The sequence below is a fragment of the Phaenicophaeus curvirostris genome, chromosome 14, assembly GCF_032191515.1.
Source record: "Phaenicophaeus curvirostris isolate KB17595 chromosome 14, BPBGC_Pcur_1.0, whole genome shotgun sequence".
In the NCBI taxonomy this organism is placed as follows: domain Eukaryota; kingdom Metazoa; phylum Chordata; class Aves; order Cuculiformes; family Cuculidae; genus Phaenicophaeus; species Phaenicophaeus curvirostris.
This window is the reverse complement of record NC_091405.1, coordinates 10,862,846-10,883,460: the sequence shown is the minus strand read 5'-3', so window position 1 is coordinate 10,883,460 and position 20,615 is coordinate 10,862,846. Positions and strand designations below refer to the sequence as shown.

The 20,615-nt window shown below is 41.1% G+C and overlaps 1 protein-coding gene across 2 annotated transcripts in view; it reads left to right on the top strand.

Annotated features, from left to right (window-relative positions):
* CMIP (c-Maf inducing protein) overlaps window positions 1–20,615 on the top strand; it is a 129,378-nt gene that overhangs the window by 47,372 nt on the left and 61,391 nt on the right. For both annotated transcript variants that reach the window (XM_069868615.1, XM_069868618.1), the window contains exon 2: window positions 18,591–18,716. In XM_069868615.1, coding sequence (XP_069724716.1) covers window positions 18,591–18,716 — 126 coding nt within the window. The remainder of the gene's footprint in view (window positions 1–18,590; window positions 18,717–20,615) is intronic.

The following is a 20,615-nucleotide window of genomic DNA, read 5'->3' as shown; positions in this document are numbered from 1 at the left end:
GTGGCAGTTGCACATTGCTCTGAAATGTAGCAGTTTTAGCCCTGATGAAAGATGTTTGTTTATCTGCTGTGAGAATCAAATCTTTCTGTTTATCTACGGAGCTGGAGTATCAACAATGCAGTCTCCCACTACTACACATCCCATCCCTTGCTCAGTGAGGACAGCACGCAAGGTCAGAGGTGCTTCGACACTCCTGACCCAGTTTTTATTTTGGCTTTCGTTCTGACTTTGCTCATCACTGACAGTCCGTGTCAAGCGCAGTTGTGCTAGGTAGTGGTTGTTACTAGTCTCTTTGCTATAGAGGCAAATACGTGGTGGCTTTGCATTTGCTGTGTTCCAAGATTTTAGCACAAGGAAATTAAGTGGGATAGACAAAGAGATTTTGAGGCTGAATGACGTTACTTTCCTTCTGTCCGTTTATAGCCAGCTGTCACTTTGCAAAGCCCTAGTGTTGCATTGGTAACGAGCTTTCAGATCAAGAGCAGGAATGAGAATGTTGTCCTCAGTTCCAGGGGGTACTTTTCTCCCTAATTTCCCCAGCACTTTATGTAACTCTCAGTGAAACATCCTTTGTGCTCTTGCTGTGTGAAGCACCCATGGTCAGTACTGCCATGCATGTTGTTATTGGTGTATCTTCTATGGTCCAACGATGTAGTAGCCTGTGCTTCGTCAAAAACTGACACCAGTACTGTTTGTGGACTGATCGCTGTTGAATTAAATGAACTAGTAACATTGTTTGAACTCATTTGCACTTCGGTCTGTTGGTTACTTGGTCAAAACCAACTGGTCAACCAACTGGTTACTTGGTCAACCAAACTCATGCTGGCATGAGGTAGTAAGTGGCCTACAGGAACATTAGCAGTAGTGGCATGTGGGGGGAGAAAGGGGATAAGCTGGGTGCCCTACGTTCAGGATATTGCTGGACTCTGTCTCTTAGTAACCAGGCTGTGCTCCGACAGTGTGCTGCTCTCGTAGGGAGAGCTGAGCCCAGCAGCTTTTGTAACTTTTTCTAAGGAAATGTTCTCTTTGCTGGTAAATGGACAATATTAGTTGAGAAGCTGAGAGTCAGCTGGGCCTGTAAGGATGTGGAACTTAAAGGCTGGGCAGTTGCTTTGTAAAAGTGGCACATAGTGTAAGCTTGTACGATACCACATTATGAGTGGTGCTGTCCTTGCTTTTGCCGAGTTAGTTTAGGCAGTTTAAGAAAACAAACTAAGCTCAGCTGTTGTGTGCTACTTTGCGATAAGGCGTCTTACGTATGAAGTGATTTTATTTTGACAGACTTTTCAAGTTTAGGGCTGTACCTTTTTCACTATTTTATACAAAATAAAGACAAAGTGGCTATCTCTCTGTGACAGCAAATGGGTTTAGGTTTATTTTTTGTATTTGACAAACTCTTGTTTCCTTTGGATGGGAATAAAAGTAACTTTCTGAAGAGGGAAGGCGGATTTTGTGTCTGAGATGTTTCAAAATGAGCGAAGCAAGAAAGTCTATGGGTAGCCTGTGATACAGCCTAAGGCATGGCCTGAAGGAAGGCACATGAAACCTAAAAACCCTCAGGAGCCTTAAAGGTGAAAGCAGCCTGTTAAAATCAGCAGGATAGATTGGTGGAAGCTGAGGCAAAGCTGCCAGAAATGCAATAACGTGCTGGTCAGGCTCAGCAGCTGATGGATTCCTCTCCGTTGTCATGCTTCTGATTTTTCAGGTGTGGTAGTTTAAAAGGTCTATCTCTCCCCCTGGGCTGAGTTCAGCTGCAGATGTTTGTGAGATGACAGTAGCACTCTCTGTACACTCAATGACTGTGCTTGCTGGAGTAACCCTTGCTGATCCCCGGTCAGGCAGTGCAGCTTGCTGGGTACAAGGTCAGTCTTTATCTTATTTGTGTGGCTGGCCAAATATCAGGCACTTTAACACCAAACCTGAAATCAGAAGCTTGCTCTCTGTGGATTTTTCTCTGCTTTCTCAGGGAATTAAGGAGCAGAAAGTCCAGTTGCTGACGTCTTTAGCTTCTGCTGAAGCAATTAGGGACTGCTAGCTGCAGGGCTTGGCTCTCCCCTTGCTGGTGCGGGAAGGCCATGTGAGGGAGGAAGCTCTTTGGTTGAAAGTGGTTTCATAATTTTCAGTGGGAAGGCAGACCGCGTCACTGCAAAGAAACGTCTTCAAAAGTTGCACATCACACTGCTGATACAGAGGTGTAAATACGAAGCCGCCCTGCACCCGTGGCCCCGTTGTTGGTGTGGGAGCAGATATTGCTAGAATGCAGAGACTTGGCGGGTGTGTAACGTGTACAGGACCTACTCCTGGAGGGGGCTTTGCCTCTGGGGCTGAGCGCTGCATGGAGCATCTGCGTGTCGCTGAGGCTGTCCCTGCTCTGACACACAGTGGTACCTGGCAGCCAGGGCCTTGCTGGCGCCTGAGCTCGACAAGGCAGTCAGAAGCTGAAGGCACACAGCCAGCTGCTGTTACACCCCAGAGGAAGCATGAGGCACCTCTTGTCCTGAACCAGATTGTCAACCATACAGGCTTCGTCGGATAATAAGTAGATAATGAAAAAAATCCACCTTGCCTTCCGAGGGAGATGGATTGCAGCCATATGTGGAAATTGCATGACTACATTCTCTCCCTCAGTGCAAGCATAAGTGGTTCTTTTTGCGTTATGTGTTCTTTATGTAAGCTTTTTTTTCCTTATCATTTCAGTCTCAAAACCAAGATCTATGTGTCATCAGAGCTTACTGTCCAAAAAATGAACATTATGCTACCTGCTGTCGTTGCTTTTGTGGAACACAGCACAAAGTTGAGGAATAACATGAATGAGAGTTAGTGAACCAAAGCGGTAAAGACAAAATACTACTCCTGAGAATGATTAGTGCCTGTTGTAAGGATTTGTCCTTCCCTCATGTTGAAAGAGAAATAGATTTCAGGATTCAGAAAAAAAGCTTTTATTTAACAAAAATAAGGCTACTGTTTAAGTGTTAGTTTTAAATGGGAAGCAAAGCATGAAACCACAGGCCATTTGTGTGTGCACAGTGCTGGAAAAAACACAAAAGAGACTGCCAAGCACAGCAAACCTGAGATTAAGAAGTGAGTGTTCAGAAAGACTGTTCAAAAATGTACAGTGAAATCTGAAAAGTGTACTATGCTTTTTTTCTCTTACTATTTTTAAGCATATAGAGAGTGGGTGCTAAACTCCTCTTATTTGTGTTTCAGGTCATTGTCTCCAACTCACACTCTTGTGTACAGGCACATTCTGGTTAGAAGTGGAAGCACTTACTGGAATGCATTCAGAGAGCCCAGATCCTGACTGGGTGTTGCTGAAATTCTTGCTGTTTTATAAGCAGTTGTTCGTCAGTGCAAATGAAGATCTGTAGTTACTTGTCTTTTGACATTGTAGACATCAAACTTCAAAGGCTTGCTTGACTGCCAGATAAAATATTGGCATCCTTTTATTTCTAATAGTCTCTAAAATGAAAGAGTGCTACAGGTTCTCAGCTGGAAGGAGTAAGTCTTGATCACATTGGAGTACAACTGGAATGAGAAGTCTTATTTGCTCTTTGAGAATAATTTATAAAGAAGTTGAATGGAGCAGGAGAGATGGCTGGTTTTCTGTTTTGCAGTACTCATAATTAGCTCATAATTGAGAAGGGAGCTTGATTCTACAGACACATAATTTCTTATTTAGCATAATACAAACACCGTGTTTTAACAGAAGAGGATTAAAACATCTAGCAAGGGAATATTTTCAGTTCTTCTCCTTGTCACCATATGGTGGTTTTACTTTTCAGTTTCTGTGAATGTGAGTTATGCACATGTGAATGAAGATACACATTGTAGAATGAGAGCACAACAAACCTGCCATTATGTTTGCCAGATCAGAGGTTTCAGTTTTTCAGTGTTCTTGTCCTGTTCAGGAATTTAAGGCTTATATTTGAGCAGTGGCTGTAGAAAATTGTCCTAGATTACCTCTTTGTATTAGGAGAGATATTGTTGTATATTTTTGATGAATTCTTGCCAGCATCGGAGAAGGCTCAATTTCTCATCAGTCCCACTGGATTTGCAAATGTACTGTTCCATTCGCTGGAGATGTACATTGCTAGAAAAGAAGAACAAAAGAACAACATGGCAATTTTTTTATTGGATTGAGGATTTTCCGTCTGGGCTTGGTTTTGGCAACAGGGTGAGATGCCAGGAGTGGAACATAGTACAGAACCAGGGCACCTGATTTGGGATCTTAGCATCTGATTCACTGGGGGACGAATTTTCCTGGGAACTGGAGAAATGAAGACTCATGTAAGCTTATGACAATCTTAGGTTTCTTATATGGTTTAAATGATACCCTTAGATCATTTGGGGCCATTCAGGAGTAAAAGGAAGATGCAGGGGAGTGTACTGTTTATTTTCCATAGCACAGTTGTATGTGGCCATACTAGATTTACTCTACTTTTGTATTTACATAACTCATATTGGAGTCTTTGAGCTTTTTGGATTCTTTCTGTAGTCTGAATTCACATCTTTGATGCTTTACTTATGGAAAGCATTAGAATTCGTAACAGCTCAACACGGAAGTGTCAGTCTCTGATTAGTCACACAGAGCATCACTTGAGTCATCTCCATCCTTAGCCTGGTTCAGTCTCAGCCTTTTTGAAGCTAAGCTGATAGTTGAACTGCTGATTTCTGTTTCTGGATAATGTCAGTGCGTATTAAAGAATGTAATTAATTGATTAAAATGGTCCATGAGACAACTAAGATTTCAAGGGATCCAAACTTTAAGTATAGTGATGTAGAAATTGCTGATCATCTGTGTCTGACTTTGGTAGTGGCTGGAGTAATATCTGGGAATGGTCTGACAACTTGTATCCAAGATTCCCGTAGAACTGTAATTTCAAAGGCATTTTGATTAGGTCTTGTGGAGAGTAATTGTGTGATGTAGATTACTAGGGGAAAAAATAAATTCCAAAAAGCTTCAGTCACTGTGGGTTTTCTGTTTTCCCTTAGACCTTCAGCAACTGTGATCTGGATCAGGATACTCAAAACAAGTTTGAATGCTGTGAAGAGGAGAAACAAAGTCAAGGGTAGCATTTGTCCTGCAGAGACTAGTGAAATGTATTTTTGTGTGCGTGCACACCTTAAACACAATTTTTTTGGCAGTGGAGATGTCATCTTCAGCTTTCCTCATCCATCATTTTGATGGTCTGGCATGACTATTTATGCTTTTGTGTCTGGTAAGGCTGATGGACAGCTCTCATAACGTGCTTGTCAATAGCTCTGCGTGTTTGTCCTGGCAGTGTTGAGGGCCTGTGGTACTTAGCGCTCTGGAAGGACAATACAGTTGCCATTCTTCTTTGTCCTAGTATTGTTTTTTACTGCTAGGAAAACAGAGCGTATGCAGCATTAGTCAAGGACCGTAGTTTTTAACGCCTGAGAAGAAACATTGTGATGGTCTAGTCTGACGTCTTCAAAACCTCATTCAGTGAGTTTTGCATTGAGTTGTAATTTGCAGTTCACTAGCTATTTATTCTGTTCATGAAAGTGCGACGGAGTAGGTGAAGTTTAGGGTTCTCAGTTCTTTACTGGTGAAGGTTGTTGCAACCACTGGTTGCTTGTCTCAAAATGTGTATGCAGGACCTGGACTGCTAAATGAAGGGCACTTACAGTTTCCTAATGACTTGCTCAAGCTCCTCTTAGTTACTGAAGGACATAGTTGTGTCTCACTTTGTTCACGAGTAAAGCCTAGTGTAGTCACTGAAAGAACTGATTTGGTGCTTCATGATATCAGCTATAGTTCCTGAAAGTACTAAGGCCTCATGTTCATCCCAAATGATGAATAGAGCTCCATGCAGTGCTGTTGAATATCATGTGCATCTGCAGCTGTACATTTAGAGGATGGTAGAATACTTCTGGTCTGACAACAATATATTTAGTCTAACGCTAGATTACTGCCAGGATTACGTGTGTAGGCTGTGTTTTAAGAAGTGCTGTTAGAATTCAGTGACATCTACAGTACATCTGCTGCCATTGAGGCATTACTGCTGCGTCCCTGCCTCTTGCAGGGGTCACAGAAGCAGGCTGGAACATTGTGTTTCCAGCTGCGTGTCATAGCCTCCCAAATGAATGATATACTGGATAGTAACTGAAAATATTTATGAAAATATTATTAAAAATAAAATAATAGAGGGAGAAGTGACTACGTATATCTTCCTTGTAACTGGGCGTGTGGCGACAGCATGCTTAGATGAGATAAAAAAGAAAATTGGAGACAAGAATTTTGGAGGGGTGGTTTGTCTGGCACTGGTGTTTGTGACTGTACTTGTAATAGTCTGATATGCACAAGGTAGGCTTATAGGCAGTTGCACCCTTGAAAATATACTCTTTCTTCATACTTAATCCTTGCATCACAGGAATCGCCTTAAATGTACAGGAAAGTCTTTGATCTTTACTTGGAGAGAGGTATTGGCAGAAACTGAGTAGAACTGGCTGCAGAGGTGTTAGGATGTGGGCCAAGCTGAGACTTTCTATTGTTACTTTGGATCCCAATCTGATTTTTTTTTTTATTTTGCAAAGAAGAGGATTTGAGATTAAAAGTCTGAACCTAAAACTACAACAGACAAGCATATTCCTTGGTAGTTCTCTGAACTTTTGAGTAGGGTTTAGTGATCCAGAATCTTGCTAAATATAGGAGTGTTTGGAAATAATCTGCTACAGTGTTTTATAGTGTGGAATTTGGTTTTGGTTTCTGTTTTATTAATTTCCAGTAAGAGCTGGTAATGTGTTGGAAGGAAACAAGAAGAGAGTCTGATTTGGAATTCAAAGCTGCATATTTTTAAATTCTGTGTTTTCAGAAACAAAGGTCTTTCTCAGCATGATGAAAGCTGGAGAAGAAGGCAGAGGTTACTTTATTATGCAGGCTTTATAATTCCTTTCCAGTCATAATACTTCCCTAAAATGCCTTGATAACTTGTAGTTGAAGCTGGCTGATCACTTAGGACTTTTTCTGAGGTTAATGTGGATGCTGCTGTACCTTATTTTAAGATGCTTTGCATTTAGTGTGTTTTTGTCAATGTGATTGATAAACAATCTTTCTATTAAGCGTTCATCTGTAAATGTTATCTGGGAAGAAGTAAGTAGGAAAACGGAGTTGTTACATTCTTGGTGCTTAACCCTTCCTACTCATTCTGTTCTGGTTGTTTTTCTGATAAGCCAGGTTTTTTTTCTCCATAGTTGCAAACATGGTAGTGCCGTAAGATTGGGTTAATGCTGTAGTAGTAACATGTAGTTAAAGCAAAGAGAAGGAAGACAGCTGATTTCAACAATAAGTTCATTTATACCTTCTGTTCAGCCATGTTTAGTGAGAGTTGGGTTTATTAAAAAAAAATGCTAAGAAACTAAAAGCTGAGAGACAAAGCCATGCACAGTTCAGTGCGGGTGACTGGTTCTGCTTCATGGCTGGCCTGTTGTGTTGTTCATCCTCTGCTGTTAGGGGAAGCAGGATAGATAGGTGTGTAATGCAAGGCTGTCCTCAGCTGGAGGGAGACTAATGTGTTGGGTTAGAGGGAGCAGAACTTTTCCTTGGTCATCGTTACAGTTCTGTGCTGTGCAGCAGCAGTGTCATACAGTGACGTGGTAGTATTTGTGGATTTTAATTACATAGAGCAGGGCAGGAACGGTTATCCTTTTTTTCCGTTCCTGCCTTGGGTAAAGCTGATGCAACCAGAAGTGGGCAAACCCTGTGGTATTTGTTCAGGTATATAGTTCAAACATACCTCTAATTTGGGAGCATTTTTATTCTGCTAAACAAAACTGCCATAAAGGGGAAGCAAGTCGTGTTTTCATCAATGTTTGGAGTCCACGTCACAACAGTGAGCGGTAGTTCTAAGTCCATGGTTGTTTGGATTCAGATTTGCCATTAAATGTTAACGTACTTTGGTAGTATTGACTTTCTGTTGGAAGGCCTGTGGCTAAGCTAATGTTGGGCAAACAGCTCACTACAGACCGTTCAGCTTTCCTTGTCGATATTTCTTGGTCTAATAGTAATAACTCTTCTGTTGCTTGGGTCAAAATTCTGAAACAGTACGCCCTCTTGCTCTTTCCTCCCTGAGTGGAAAACACAGTCTACAAAGTTGTGTTTGCAGCATTTAAGGTTTTGTAAAAATGAGCTATTTCCTGTAAACAGTGAATAATTCAATAAAGAAATCTTGACAGAGGGCAAGGATGTGCACAGGAAAGCTGATTTGAACTTGAAATTTGAAACACGATTGCCAAGGATGAGAGTGAAACCTGCAGCCATTGTGCTAATGCAGCCTGAAGGTCTGGCCTTTCTAAAAGTCCAGAATTATTTTAAGGCAGATTTTGATATGAAACTAGAAGGGAGGAGGTGTGAGTCAACCTAGTCTAGTATGCAAAGCTGCTTTGTTGGGAGGGTATTTTCACTGAACATGTGACTATCAAGTGATACTGTATAAGCCATCTCTGTGCTGAGAGTGTGCCACGTGATTTTTCCCTTTAAATGCATTGTGGTCATCTTTATGGTCCAAGAAGATAAATAAGGCCAAGTAAATAGGCAGAGGAAATCCATAAAGGTGTGATTTTTCCCGCACTAGCTGCTGGCTGGGGAAGTAGCCGTTTTCTTCCAAGATTGCACCACCTAGAGAAGCACCTGCATTGTCTGGTTTGTTGTGTTGTGTGAGCCCCTGCCTGGACTCTTTGAAACAGTAGCAGGGAGGGCATGTACCTCAGTTTCTTTGCCCATGTGTGATCCCTGTATTGGAGGATACAGAGTAGGTATCTTAAGTGTGTCATCTTGAGCGCTAAATCATCCAGTTGGAACAGAAAACGTATACTATTGGAAGATTGGGGTGGTTTACTTTTTGAAAAAAAAAGAGTGAGAGGGAAGAGTGGTGCATGATGCATTACCTTCTGATAAACAAGGCTTCTCTGGAAACTGCATGGTCTCGATCCCTGGGGGAATTAGTGCAATTCCTTGGAATTCTTCTCCAGCCTTTCAGGAGCTGCCCAGATAAAAGGGTTTGCCAGTTTCACAGCACCTGATGGTGGGGTTGCTCTTTATTCTGCTTTTCAAAGTGTGTCTGTTGAGATGATGATGATGACAGCTGTCATAAGCAGGTGCTTCTGCTTCACTTTAGGCACTCTTATTCAGCTATTTTGAAAAATAACTTGCTAGGCTAATAAATGTGGTATTGAAACAAAGTTTTCTAGTCGGGCATGCCAGTTTCATACAGCTTCATTCTCTGTAAGCACAATGCCTTTATGATTTTAGCTAAATACTTGTTTATTTTTTTAAGCCAAAGAGAAAGCATCACTTCAAATACTTCAGTGTGACCTTTTGCATAGTAAGGAAGCTTATGAAGGTAATTCAGGTTCTAACTGGTGCTCTGTGTCCTCTCCATTATGCATTTACCAGTCAACTGATACTCTTCTCAAATATTTACTCTGATATTTCACTGCAGTTGCCCTCTCCTCCTCCATTCCCTCACCATCTCCCTTCCACAGAGGTATCGCACATATTTCAGTTACCCTCTATTTAAATAGCAACACTCCCTTCCAATACAAACAATCAGTCAGTCATTAAACAATGAGGAAGACCAACAGTGGAGGAGTTTATAGGTGGGGCCAGGAGTGTGCAAGCGTGATTTTGTGTAGGACTTCCTGCTGAGGAGAAGAAAAGGACGCTTCCCGTTAGTGTTGCGGTGTCATTCTGTAATGCCGAGAGACAAAATCAAGAGATCACTGCTGCAGACATAAGAGCGGGATCTCACTTAAAATTGTGCAGAAATATCCGAATTATTGTTGAAGGAAAGTAATGTGAAACTAAACACTGGGACTTTAACCATATTTTCCCACCTCCTCCTGTAGCAGAACATGGTTCCGAGTGGCTGTGACTCATGCTCAGGAGGTCCCCAGCAAGAGTTTAGTGAGACTGTCCTTAAGAGAGTATCTACAGCTTTTCTGAAGGTTCTTCTACACATCATTTCTTTTATGTAATGTACAGCAGAGAGCAGTATTAGTATTTTGCTCAGAACTCAAGAGCTGATCATGTTTTCTCCAAAAAGAAGACAGAATAGGGCGCTCCCTGTTGGGAATTCAGGAGTGTAGTTGGGTTACTGAACTCCATCTTGTGTTTGTTCATTAGATAGAGATTGGATGTCACATCCTGGGAACCGCAGGTTTAAAAATACATTAAAGACAAGGGAAAAAAATGATTAATGGAAACTATTTGACTGCTGCAATGTCTAAGGGTAAAAGGCATGGGCATGATAACTAGTGTTGGAGAATGTTTGTTAAAATGAAGAACAGAAAGTTAGTATATGTATATATAACGTATTTATGCTATGTTTAGCTTTGCATCAATTTAATTTCTAGCTCTTGTAAATAAATTGTAGTAAGAAATGAGCTGGGATGTGAAGGTGGTAAGAACTGTTGGGATTGTGGGGTCTGTGTGTGTAACTGTACATTTATAATGGGACATGGGATCCTGAATAGTTCAGTTTCTTACCAATTCAGCATTTTATACTTGGATCACCTTTCAAATGGGACTTCACATGCACAGGCAACAGGGCTGAACGTGTTGCATCCCTTGCAGCCACCTCGGCCTTCTCAGTTTTTAAAATCCTAAAATTTTCCATGGGAGGTGTGGATCCTTGTGCAGTGGATGTGACCCTACTGATAACAAATGCAGTTTCCTTTGCCTTTTGTTGACCTACTAGGCATTTGGAGATCTGCAAACCAGAAGTAAAAACCACTCTAAGTGGAAGGACAATATGCATTAGAAGCATGCTATTGCTGTTACCTAAGCCAATTCTGAAAAAAACACAACTGAACAGTGATCTCCTGTTTGTAGTACATGTCAGTTTGGCCACATTTCTAGTTATTTTACATACATTGTTTTCCAGGTGTCAACTTTGTATTTGGAATCAGCTGATGATCTTTCATTTCCAGCTCTCAGGGCTGCCCCTGGTTAAAGAGGCATTGAAGGGTAACATTTTAGTGTAACGTGCATTGTATCTGGCTTTGTGCAACCCTTTCTCCTCTCTCTGATTTATCAGCATTTGATACATTTCATGCTGTGTAAAGTAGCTAATTTATTGAAAGAGGCTTGAAAATAGAGAACAGCCTTGACTCAAGATGTGGATGTAGTATTGTTTTCTGTCACATCATGGTTGCTATGGTGACTTAGCAAGAACCTGTTTAGCAGTTGCTAGATGTTTCATGTTCTGGGCAAAAGTTTAGGATTTGCCTGTATTCCTCTGACAGTTGTTTTACAGAAGCAGGTGTGGAGAGTGTGTTGTGCAATAAGTTCCTACTACTCTTGTTACGTGTTGCTGCTTCTTTGAAAAGTTGTACACCTGCTGTGTTTTGGCTGTTGGTGTCCCTGAAGGAACTTCAAGGAAGGTGGATAAACAATCTGCCTGTCCTCTCAAGGCTGTCAAGTATTTCCTCCCCAGGAGAGATGTCATGGACTGCAGTGGGAAATGCAGAGGGCTAGAAAACATGAATGCTGCTAAGGAATGGTCCTTCTTAGGAATCAGTTATGCAGTTTTGAGGAGGAGGTCGTGTTTGGAGCTGATTCATGTGGTTGGAGTCAGGAAGTATGAGCTCGGTTCCCACATCTCTCAGGCTTTTCCTGTCACCTACGACATGATCAAGAGTGTCACGCAGCTACAACCATAACTGAGATTTTCGTCTTCAAGGTTGGTATATGGGGATAGTAATTCTTCTGTTCAGGTTCCCCATGTTCATTGCGAGGAGTTTAATGAAGGCTGCAGCACATACGTGGAGAATTACTGGTCCAAGTAGAGGCTCTCCACCTGGCAGGCAAGTTGGGCCAGTGTTTGTGAAATTCATGCTGTGTCTGGCAGATTGCATCAAACACAGCTCTCTCCCCTTCCTGCTTCCCATTGCTGGCCTGGGAGCAGCCTTTCTGCCCCATGGCAGTGATCTGGCAGATTTGGTCACATCTCAGTGGTAAAATAAGCTGAGCACCAATTTCAGGGACTTTGTAGCTTATGTGTCTTAATGTCGAGACAAGTGTTTTTTTCTTGTGAGCTTTTTAATGAACAGTTTTGTCCCATCCATTTTCTGTAGCTCCACAGAGCTGATACTTCAGCCTCTCTGCGGAATGGAGCTGAAGGGTTTTTTTTCTGCACAGTCTGGGCTAATTTTTTTCCTACTGGCAGCTCTTAGGTTTTTATTAGTTTTGTAAGGTTAATGAATACAACAACCTCCAGTCCCAGTTGTCTTAAATATTTAGAAGAAAGAAAGAGATTTATGCACATTTTTGCTGCAAAGCTAGATTTAGTTGAATTTCCATTGAATTTCTGAGTTAGATTCCCAGTTGGTATAAATCAGTGAAGTTTTGCTGAAGTCTTCGAGATGATCAGCTCAGCTAAGGATCTGTCCTTTCTCAGTTAAATCATGTCACTTACTGAGGTTGAGATACTTTGCACTGAGCATATGACAGTTGTTGCTGTATTTTTGTGCCGGGAAATACGGGATATGTTTCTACTACCTTTTATCTCTGTGTAGCTATAGTGACAGACAGGAGTGTATGTGAATGGTTATACACATACATACTCACATGGATGTTTATACACCCATTCCACACACAAACAAACAAATGTGGTAGGAAAACCTTTCTCTCTTTTTCCTATCATTAATTATGTTTTAGTACATCCTAGGCTTTCACTGACATGGATGAGTAGAGCCTCACCGAAGATTGGAGCCACTGTGTCCAGATTTATTTCCATGTATCAAAAAGCTCCAAACCCAAAACCTCACCAAGCATCCCTAGCAAACTTGGAGACACTTGGGAGCAAAGCAGCTCCAAGCAGAAATAGTTTAGATTCATCCGATGGAGAGTTCCCTCCCTACGGGTCCCTGGATTAAGCACCCATTTCACCCAGTGTAGGCCTACTCCCAATGCACAGAGCAAGTGAGGCTCTTCTTATAGAATCATAGAGTAACCAGGTTGGAAGAGACCCACTGGATCATTGAGTCCAACCATTCCTATCAAACATTAAACCATGTCCCTTAGCACCTCGTCCACCTGTGCCTTAAACACCTCCAGGGAAGGTGACTCAACCCCCTCCCTGGGCAGCCTGTTCCAGTGCCCAATGACCCTTTCTGTGAAAAATTTTTTCCTAATGTCCAGCCTAAACCTCCCCTGGTGGAGCTTGAGGCCATTCCCTCTTGTCCTGTCCCCTGTCACTTGGGAGAAGAGGCCAGCACCCTCCTCTCCACAACGTCCTTTCAGGTAGTTGTAGAGAGCAATGAGGTCTCCCCTCAGCCTCCTCCAGGCTAAACACCCCCAGCTCTCTCAGCCGTTCCTCATAAGGCCTGTTCTCCAGCCCCCTCACCAGCTTCGTTGCTCTTCTCTGGACTCGCTCCAGAGCCTCAACATCCTTCTTGTGGTGAGGGGCCCAGAACTGAACACAGGATTCGAGGAGCGGTCTCACCAGTGCCGAGTACAGAGGGAGAGCCAATACATGATTCCTCATACTCATCCAGAGGGGTGGGAAGAGAATGGTGGTGATGGTCAGGCTAGGGGTCTGGGAAGTGTGATGGATTAGATGACAGTGTTGTTCCCAGGAAGCTCAGAAATTCCTTTGTGTGGCTTTGGGGCAGAATTGGATGTCTCCCTGCTGTTAAGTCTTTCTGTCTGTTTTCTTATCACGTTTATCTCTGTGAGATTAACATTGACTTTAAACTCTTTCAAGTCATTATGACAAGTGAGCATGGCAGTAAATTCTTCCATGTCAAGAGTGAGACAAATTGTACTGCACTTCATATTATGGCATAGTACCACTAATTGCTTAACTTGATAAATGTCTTCTGATAGGTTATATAGTTAATGAACAAAGATGTTAATTGCTCTTATCTGAAATAGCTGCATTTGCAGGGGCGTTCTCTGGAGCCATGGATGTCTCCTAACAAAGATTTATTTTAAATTATCCATTGTTTTCAGCAGTTTCAGAGTCCATTACCCTTCAGTGTGCCAACTGAATAGTCTCCACCCCTGTCAGAGTTTCGAGAGCAATCAACTTTTCCTACATGTTACTCAGCAGGGCTGAATCTTACTTGGGTATAGCAGACTTATATGTAATACGTCACGGGCCACAGCAGCTTGGCTCATTCATAAGAGCAGCCAAGAGAGAAAGGAGCACCTGACAGTGCAAGAACAAGGGTCTGGAATAGCCCTGTTCCCCCCACGTCATCCGAAGGATTTGATTTGAAAAATCATTCTTCATTGTTGTTGTGGTAGGAGTTGTCAGTCTAAATATGTTTTTAATGCAAATAACCCATCTCCATTTGTAGAACTCCTCTAGACACTTTCTTTTGAAAATATGCAGCTGAAGGTCTTAGTACGTTATTATATGAGTAAGTGCATGCAAGCCTCATATTAACAATGGACGTCATGTTTATTCTTTCCCTTTTAGAATTTCCCATAAAAACAAGAGGGCAGATTTTTGCATTATCGAGTAGTCTGCTGCTGCTGCCTTTTCTCAGAAACAATGAGAGAAAAGTAGCCTTACTTGGGAGCCTGCATGTTCTTCCAGTTTTGGGAGCACTGGATTCCCCTAAGATTTGATTTATAGTAGATTTTGGTTTGTGACTATTCTGGTACAAAGTTATTTCAAAGCTGTATGTTTAATAAATCTTTATGGAACTGAAAAAAGACAAAGTTCTCACTGAAGTTAAAAGATACCTGATTTCCCAGTGGAGAAGTTGCATGTTTCAATAGGAGGCTAAAGGCTAATGTGAAGAGAAAAATGTTTCCTTGATTTAGGATTTTTGTTTGTTGTAATAAATTTCTTTTTCATTTATGAGTCTCTTAGTCTTTCAGAATTTGTTCAGCAGCAAATAGCCAGAAGTTAAAAACTGTAACTGTAAATCTATAAGCTGACATATGTAGATTCTCTGGCCAAAGTTTCCTAAGTCAGGATTAATTTTGTAGAGTGAATGAGAAAAGTGCATTATCTTACTTAGTTTGATAGATTTCAGGCTTTGCCAAGAAGTATAAATCTCCTTTCAAAAACGACAGCTATAAAAATAAGAGTTATTATTTTCTTAAATGAAAGCATTTTCAACTGAATTTGATGTATTACTTACTGCTCAAAGATACTGTGGCTTTAGACTGTCTCATGCCAGTAAATAGACTGAAATAGTGAGGTCCTCACCGCGCACTCCCTTCCCCATGATACGCTGCCCCCTGAGTTATGTTAACACAGTAGTTTCTGTTTCATGTTAGAAATGGGGCCAAAGGAGCTAGAAAGTAGTCTGGCTGGGTTCCTTGATCTTCCTGACACCACTGCCAGACAAATATTTGTAGGGGTAGAGGCAAAGGGAGTACGTAGAGGTAGGAATGCTGCACAAGACTAGTGTTGAGGCCAGATGCTTCGTGGTGACCCACTGAAGATTGATCTCACTTTAGATATGTTTGAATCTCTGAGGCCACATTTCTGGTCTTGGATGTTAATTTGAATTTACCATGAGTGACCCGGGGGTATGGATGCAGCTTCTGGGGTTGTGTACAAGCAAGACCAAGTGAAACATGAGAATGTGTAACACTTGCACTGCTTATTTACCAACCACAACGATTCACCATGAGTGACGCTGGCATACCTGAATGTCAAAATAGCTTGTGTTTTAAGAGGAACTGGTGACTCAGGCTGTGGTTTTGCCTCAGGCCAGTTCCTGATAAACGGCTGAACTGTGCTTGGGCTTGTGAACACAGAACCAAGGAGCACTCCTCTGTCCTCACATCTGCATGTGTGCAGGGATTAGGGAAAGGACTGCTTTGTGTGGGGCTGACCTTCACCTCATTCCTGCCCTGGTCTCTCTGTGAGGAGCACCGTAGCCTTGTGAGGTCCTGGAAACCTCAGGTCAGAGGAGAAGTCCCTTTCAGTGCTTCTTTAGAGCATTTCTGCACAGACCTAATGTGGGAGTGTGTGCAGTGTTAGCGTCTGCAAGCACAGTTTCAAGGAGCTCTGCACAGTGAAAAATCACTTTGCTTTAGACTCTTCCCCTTGCGAAACAGACATGAAGCTGCCTATAGCTGGTGTTTTCAGAGCTGAAAATATTTCACTTGCTAGAACACAGTATTTTTAATGAAAACAGAAACAGTGTCAATGGCATTGCGTTATAGGGATTAAAGTAGATTTGGGCTATTCTTTTTTGAGTAAGATAGCAGACAACTATAGTAAAGCTTTGTGTGTGGTATGGCTAGATAGAATGTATGAAGCGGGATCATATGAAAGCTATATAGACCACCTTATTGGCATAACACTTTCATTTGGCGAGATTAACCATCTGTGTAATTGCACATCATAGTTCAGGTAGTCTTTCCATCCTTTGCACACCACAGAACTTTGTGTTCCTCCATCGTCCATAACGAAAAGGACTGTCCTATGAGAAGAGGTTTATGCCTTGGCATGAAATCACTCGTGCATGACTCCAGAGCTGTAACTGAACTGGATCATTTGTCTTTAATGCTGTTTAAATGGATGGTTTAAGGTATAGAAGAGGTTTCTCTTGGGAACAGATTCTGTGAGAATTCTTCAAATCCTCTTTGAAGTTAATGGAGGGTATTAAGGGCAGTCAGCACCTTCTTAGGAGAGAAATTTAAATCACTTTGATTCATTTCAGTTTTTTATTTGCATCAGCTGGTTCTGGATTTCTCTCTTCTCTAGTCTTTCAGAGCTTGTTTTTGATAACTTTGCCTCCTGAGCATACTAGATTTTATGCTGCTGTTTTCATATTTTTCCCTGAGTGTTGTAATGCTGATTACTGAAGGATCTTGGGCCTTTGGCTTCCTGTGAGAACGAGATAATTACTCTCAAATCGGCAACGCATGACGTATAGTATCAGCGTTAAGCCACTGGGATTCCAGTCACTAGTGTAGAACAATATTGTGGGTAAATGAATAAGCAGAAGTTTATCATACTTCCTGCATAACAAGGTTTTTGTTAAAGAGACAGGAAAATTGTTTTCAGTGACGGCTCATGTAAAATGAACAGTGCTGCAACAGACGTTACTGAGAAATGGATCGCAGTTCAGTTCTCTGGCTTGCTGGGGTTTTCTTGTTGAAAAGACGATTGACTTTTCATAACAGCAAAGGTGGATGGCAGGGCTATCAGCTGCGTTTTGACAGGTGATGTTTATGGCCTTATGAAGATGTATGAAGTGTCTAACTTCAAAGTATGACTTCCAGATGCACTGCCTACTTAATGTACAGGAGAAGGTTGTACCAATAAGAAGCAGAGACCTTCCAAATGCAGTCTGCTTATTTCACACTCGCCCCCAAGAATCCTCTGTTATGATTTTAAGAGTTGTTCCAATTTGACCCTGAAATAGATGTGGTTTCTCCCTTGCCTTCTTTATTTTAAGACGGTTGGTTAAAAATAACTTATGCAGAGTACAGTTGGAGTAAATTGGAGAAGTTTAAGTTAGATGTAAACCAGTAATAGTGAGAAAATAATTCATAAATGTAATGAATTCTGTTCTCTTGCATGATGAGGCCAACCAAAGGATTTATTCACGTGGTGGGATTAATCAGTAGTTGTGTATGAAAATGGTTACACTGTCATAGCAATACTGACCAGTTTGTTTACACTGTTGCAAAGCAAAATAAATGACATCTATAAGTACCTCTGCTAAATACACAAATTAATTAGACAACGTGAAGAGTTGCATAAAGTTTGCTGTATGTATGCATACTCAATAGATACACAGCTGTATCTCTGTATATTTACGTGTAGGACATAATTTTACTTGTTCTTATAGATATACATTCATATTTTGGCTTATCTCAGAGATAATTGTACTTCTGTAGTGCTTAAGAGTTATGGATATACTAATAACAACTTTCATGTTCGACTTTGTTTCCTTGCTCCTGTCAATTTACGTTGTGTGTGTAATTGCATAGTGCACTTTATTTATTTATGTTTTAATTGTGACTTTCACTTTAAATTGGTCATTAGTAGTTTGTGCAGAAAACCAGTACTTAGGTATAAGCTGAGATAAGTAGGTTGGTTGCTTTGCTTTCGCTTGAGTCTAAAAGCTGAGGGCTGAGTCTCTGAAGCCCCGGGAACCACTGTCCAGTGTCTAGGGTTCGATATGCTTCATCAACCTTGTAGCCAGTGAGGAGAACAAGAGTGCATGGAGTAAAACTACCTTAATATAGTACACTGCTGTTCTGCCTGCGACTGAGATGCTTCTTCCTATGTTTATAGCATGTGTATGGCCAAATGCCTGCATACCTCAGTTCAACTTGAGGTTAGATTCCATTGAGTTTTGGGCCTGAACAAGTGCAGTTTGACGTTTTCATATGTCAGGTACCTAGGTCTAGCCTGGTTTTGGTTTTATGTGGGTGTTCTTAACACTTGAGCATATTGGATGAAGGTGGCTGGATAGATCTCTCTGTTGAAAGGCATGTGTAGGAATTTTGCTTTCCAATTAGATGTTTTGCAGATATTTTCAACAGCAAGAGTAATTTTGATAGTGTGGTTGCTACTTTGAAATTGTGAAACTTCCGATGACTAAGTAAACACTTTTTTTCCCTCTCCTTTGTTTTCTTGCAGCCGACCGGGTACATGGAAAACTCCATTTCCTACAGTGCTATTGAAGATGTTCAACTGCTCTCCTGGGAGAATGCCCCTAAGTACTGTTTACAGCTCACAATCCCAGGGGGTACTGTCTTACTGCAGGTACCGTGAACACAGAAGCACAGTTTTCTTTCTCTTATACTATGAATCTTTAAATTTCTGTTTGCTATGCGCGAAGTCTTAATTAGATGGACTTGGAAAAGACAGAGAACTTGGTGCTGTTCAATTGTCTTAACACCAGAAAATTTGCTTCCGATGAAAGCTCTGAAACAGAGGCATATGTACATGTCTCTGCTCAGTGCCTAGCCGATTTCTGTGGCTCAAAATGACTTACTGATTTAGGTGTTACTGGGGAGGGTAGGGAGTCTAAATTTCAGACAGGCTGCTGCAAGTTCACTTATGGACTTGTTTTGGAAGGCCGCTGCTATGCGTGACATTGGGGAAGGCAGGAAGATGAGCCAGGGTTTCCCAAGAGCTAGATTAGGGTCCTCATTATTGGTGAAATCTTCCTTGCCTAATCCATTAATTGACTTAATTAGAAAGAAACTCATTTGTCAAGCTGGATGGTTTTGATTTTTTTCTTGTGACAATTTTGACTCTGTTTTTTTTCCATGAGTTTCCTTAATGGTGCTAGCATTTATGTTTATAGGTAGAATAGTTATGTATTTCTTTAAAAATTCTGTTTCTAAGTCTTTGGTTCATGGCAGATGCCTTTACGGGCCTGCTTGGTAGGAAGCAAGACAAAGTCTGAATCTGCAGCTCCCTGCTGCGCTTAAAGAAAATTGGTAGAGCATGCAGACTTTAATCTGGCGCAGCCTGCCATTTGGTACTTTAAAAAAATCCCAGTAATCCAAACATACAAATAATTACATTTATAAGAAAATAACATCTTAATGTGGGTGCTTTGGTATTTTCTTCCAAAAGATCAGTGTCTTTATGTAACCTCATAGGAACTGATAAAGAAGTGGAGTGAGCTGGGCTTCTGTTATGTTTACTGCTGACTGGCTGAGCAGGCTGGATCGGATTTCATTATAACTCTATGGGAATTTCAACATAATTGAAAATACAAACTTTAAAAATGTTTTTGGTATGCCTTGGCCCTTGGTGGTGTCTTGCTTCATCCAGTGTGGCCAGATCGGAGTGAGTGTAAAAATAGATTTTCCTTATACAGTTGTACAGTGTATTCACAAATGCTAAACAGTCAGTAAGAAAAGTTATGTTTAGTAAACTTAAAAATCAAGAAGCAAAACCTGGTTTTATCTATAGCAGTTGAGTTCAGCAGAAATTTTTTGGTGTATGTCACAAAGAATCTTGAGTATCCAAAATACACATTCACTGAGGTGCTGGGAAACAGAAATGCTGAGAAATTAATCCTTGTGTACTTAGTTATTTCCACATTTCCGGGAGAGTTCAATACATTTGCGGGGAATTGGGACTTCTGATCTTTTATAAAATCATTCTGCCCTGGTAGTCAGAGCAGCGACATGCTCTGATGTAATTTCCAACTCTGGTATCAGGAAGTGTATGATATTGGAACAAGTAAAACTAGTCCAAAACATGTTCCCGGTACTGTTTTGGGTGGTTTTTTTTCTGAAGTACACTTTTGGTGAAATCTGGTTTTGTTTTGGTTTTTTTTTCTTTCCCAAAGACTGTGGAAAAGTGATTAAATGAACTGGTTTAATTACTCCCCCATTTACTCAGTATTTCTGATTAATTTCAGTTTTATATTTTGACCTAAGTTTTTACACATACTGTATTTTAAATTCTTTAATACTAGGAGATACTATGACTTATTTTGATGTAAAATCATGCATTTTCTTGTTCTGAATCAGAGACTTTCCTGATTTTTCATTTTGCATAAAGCTTTAAAATTCCAACTTCTGCTTCTCTGATTTGAAGCAGAAGCAAATTTCGGATGACTGGCATTTCCCACTGATGGAAATGCATTTCCAGCAATCCTTGTGTCAGCATGTGGTGTTAGAGCATCCCTCATGTATTTGT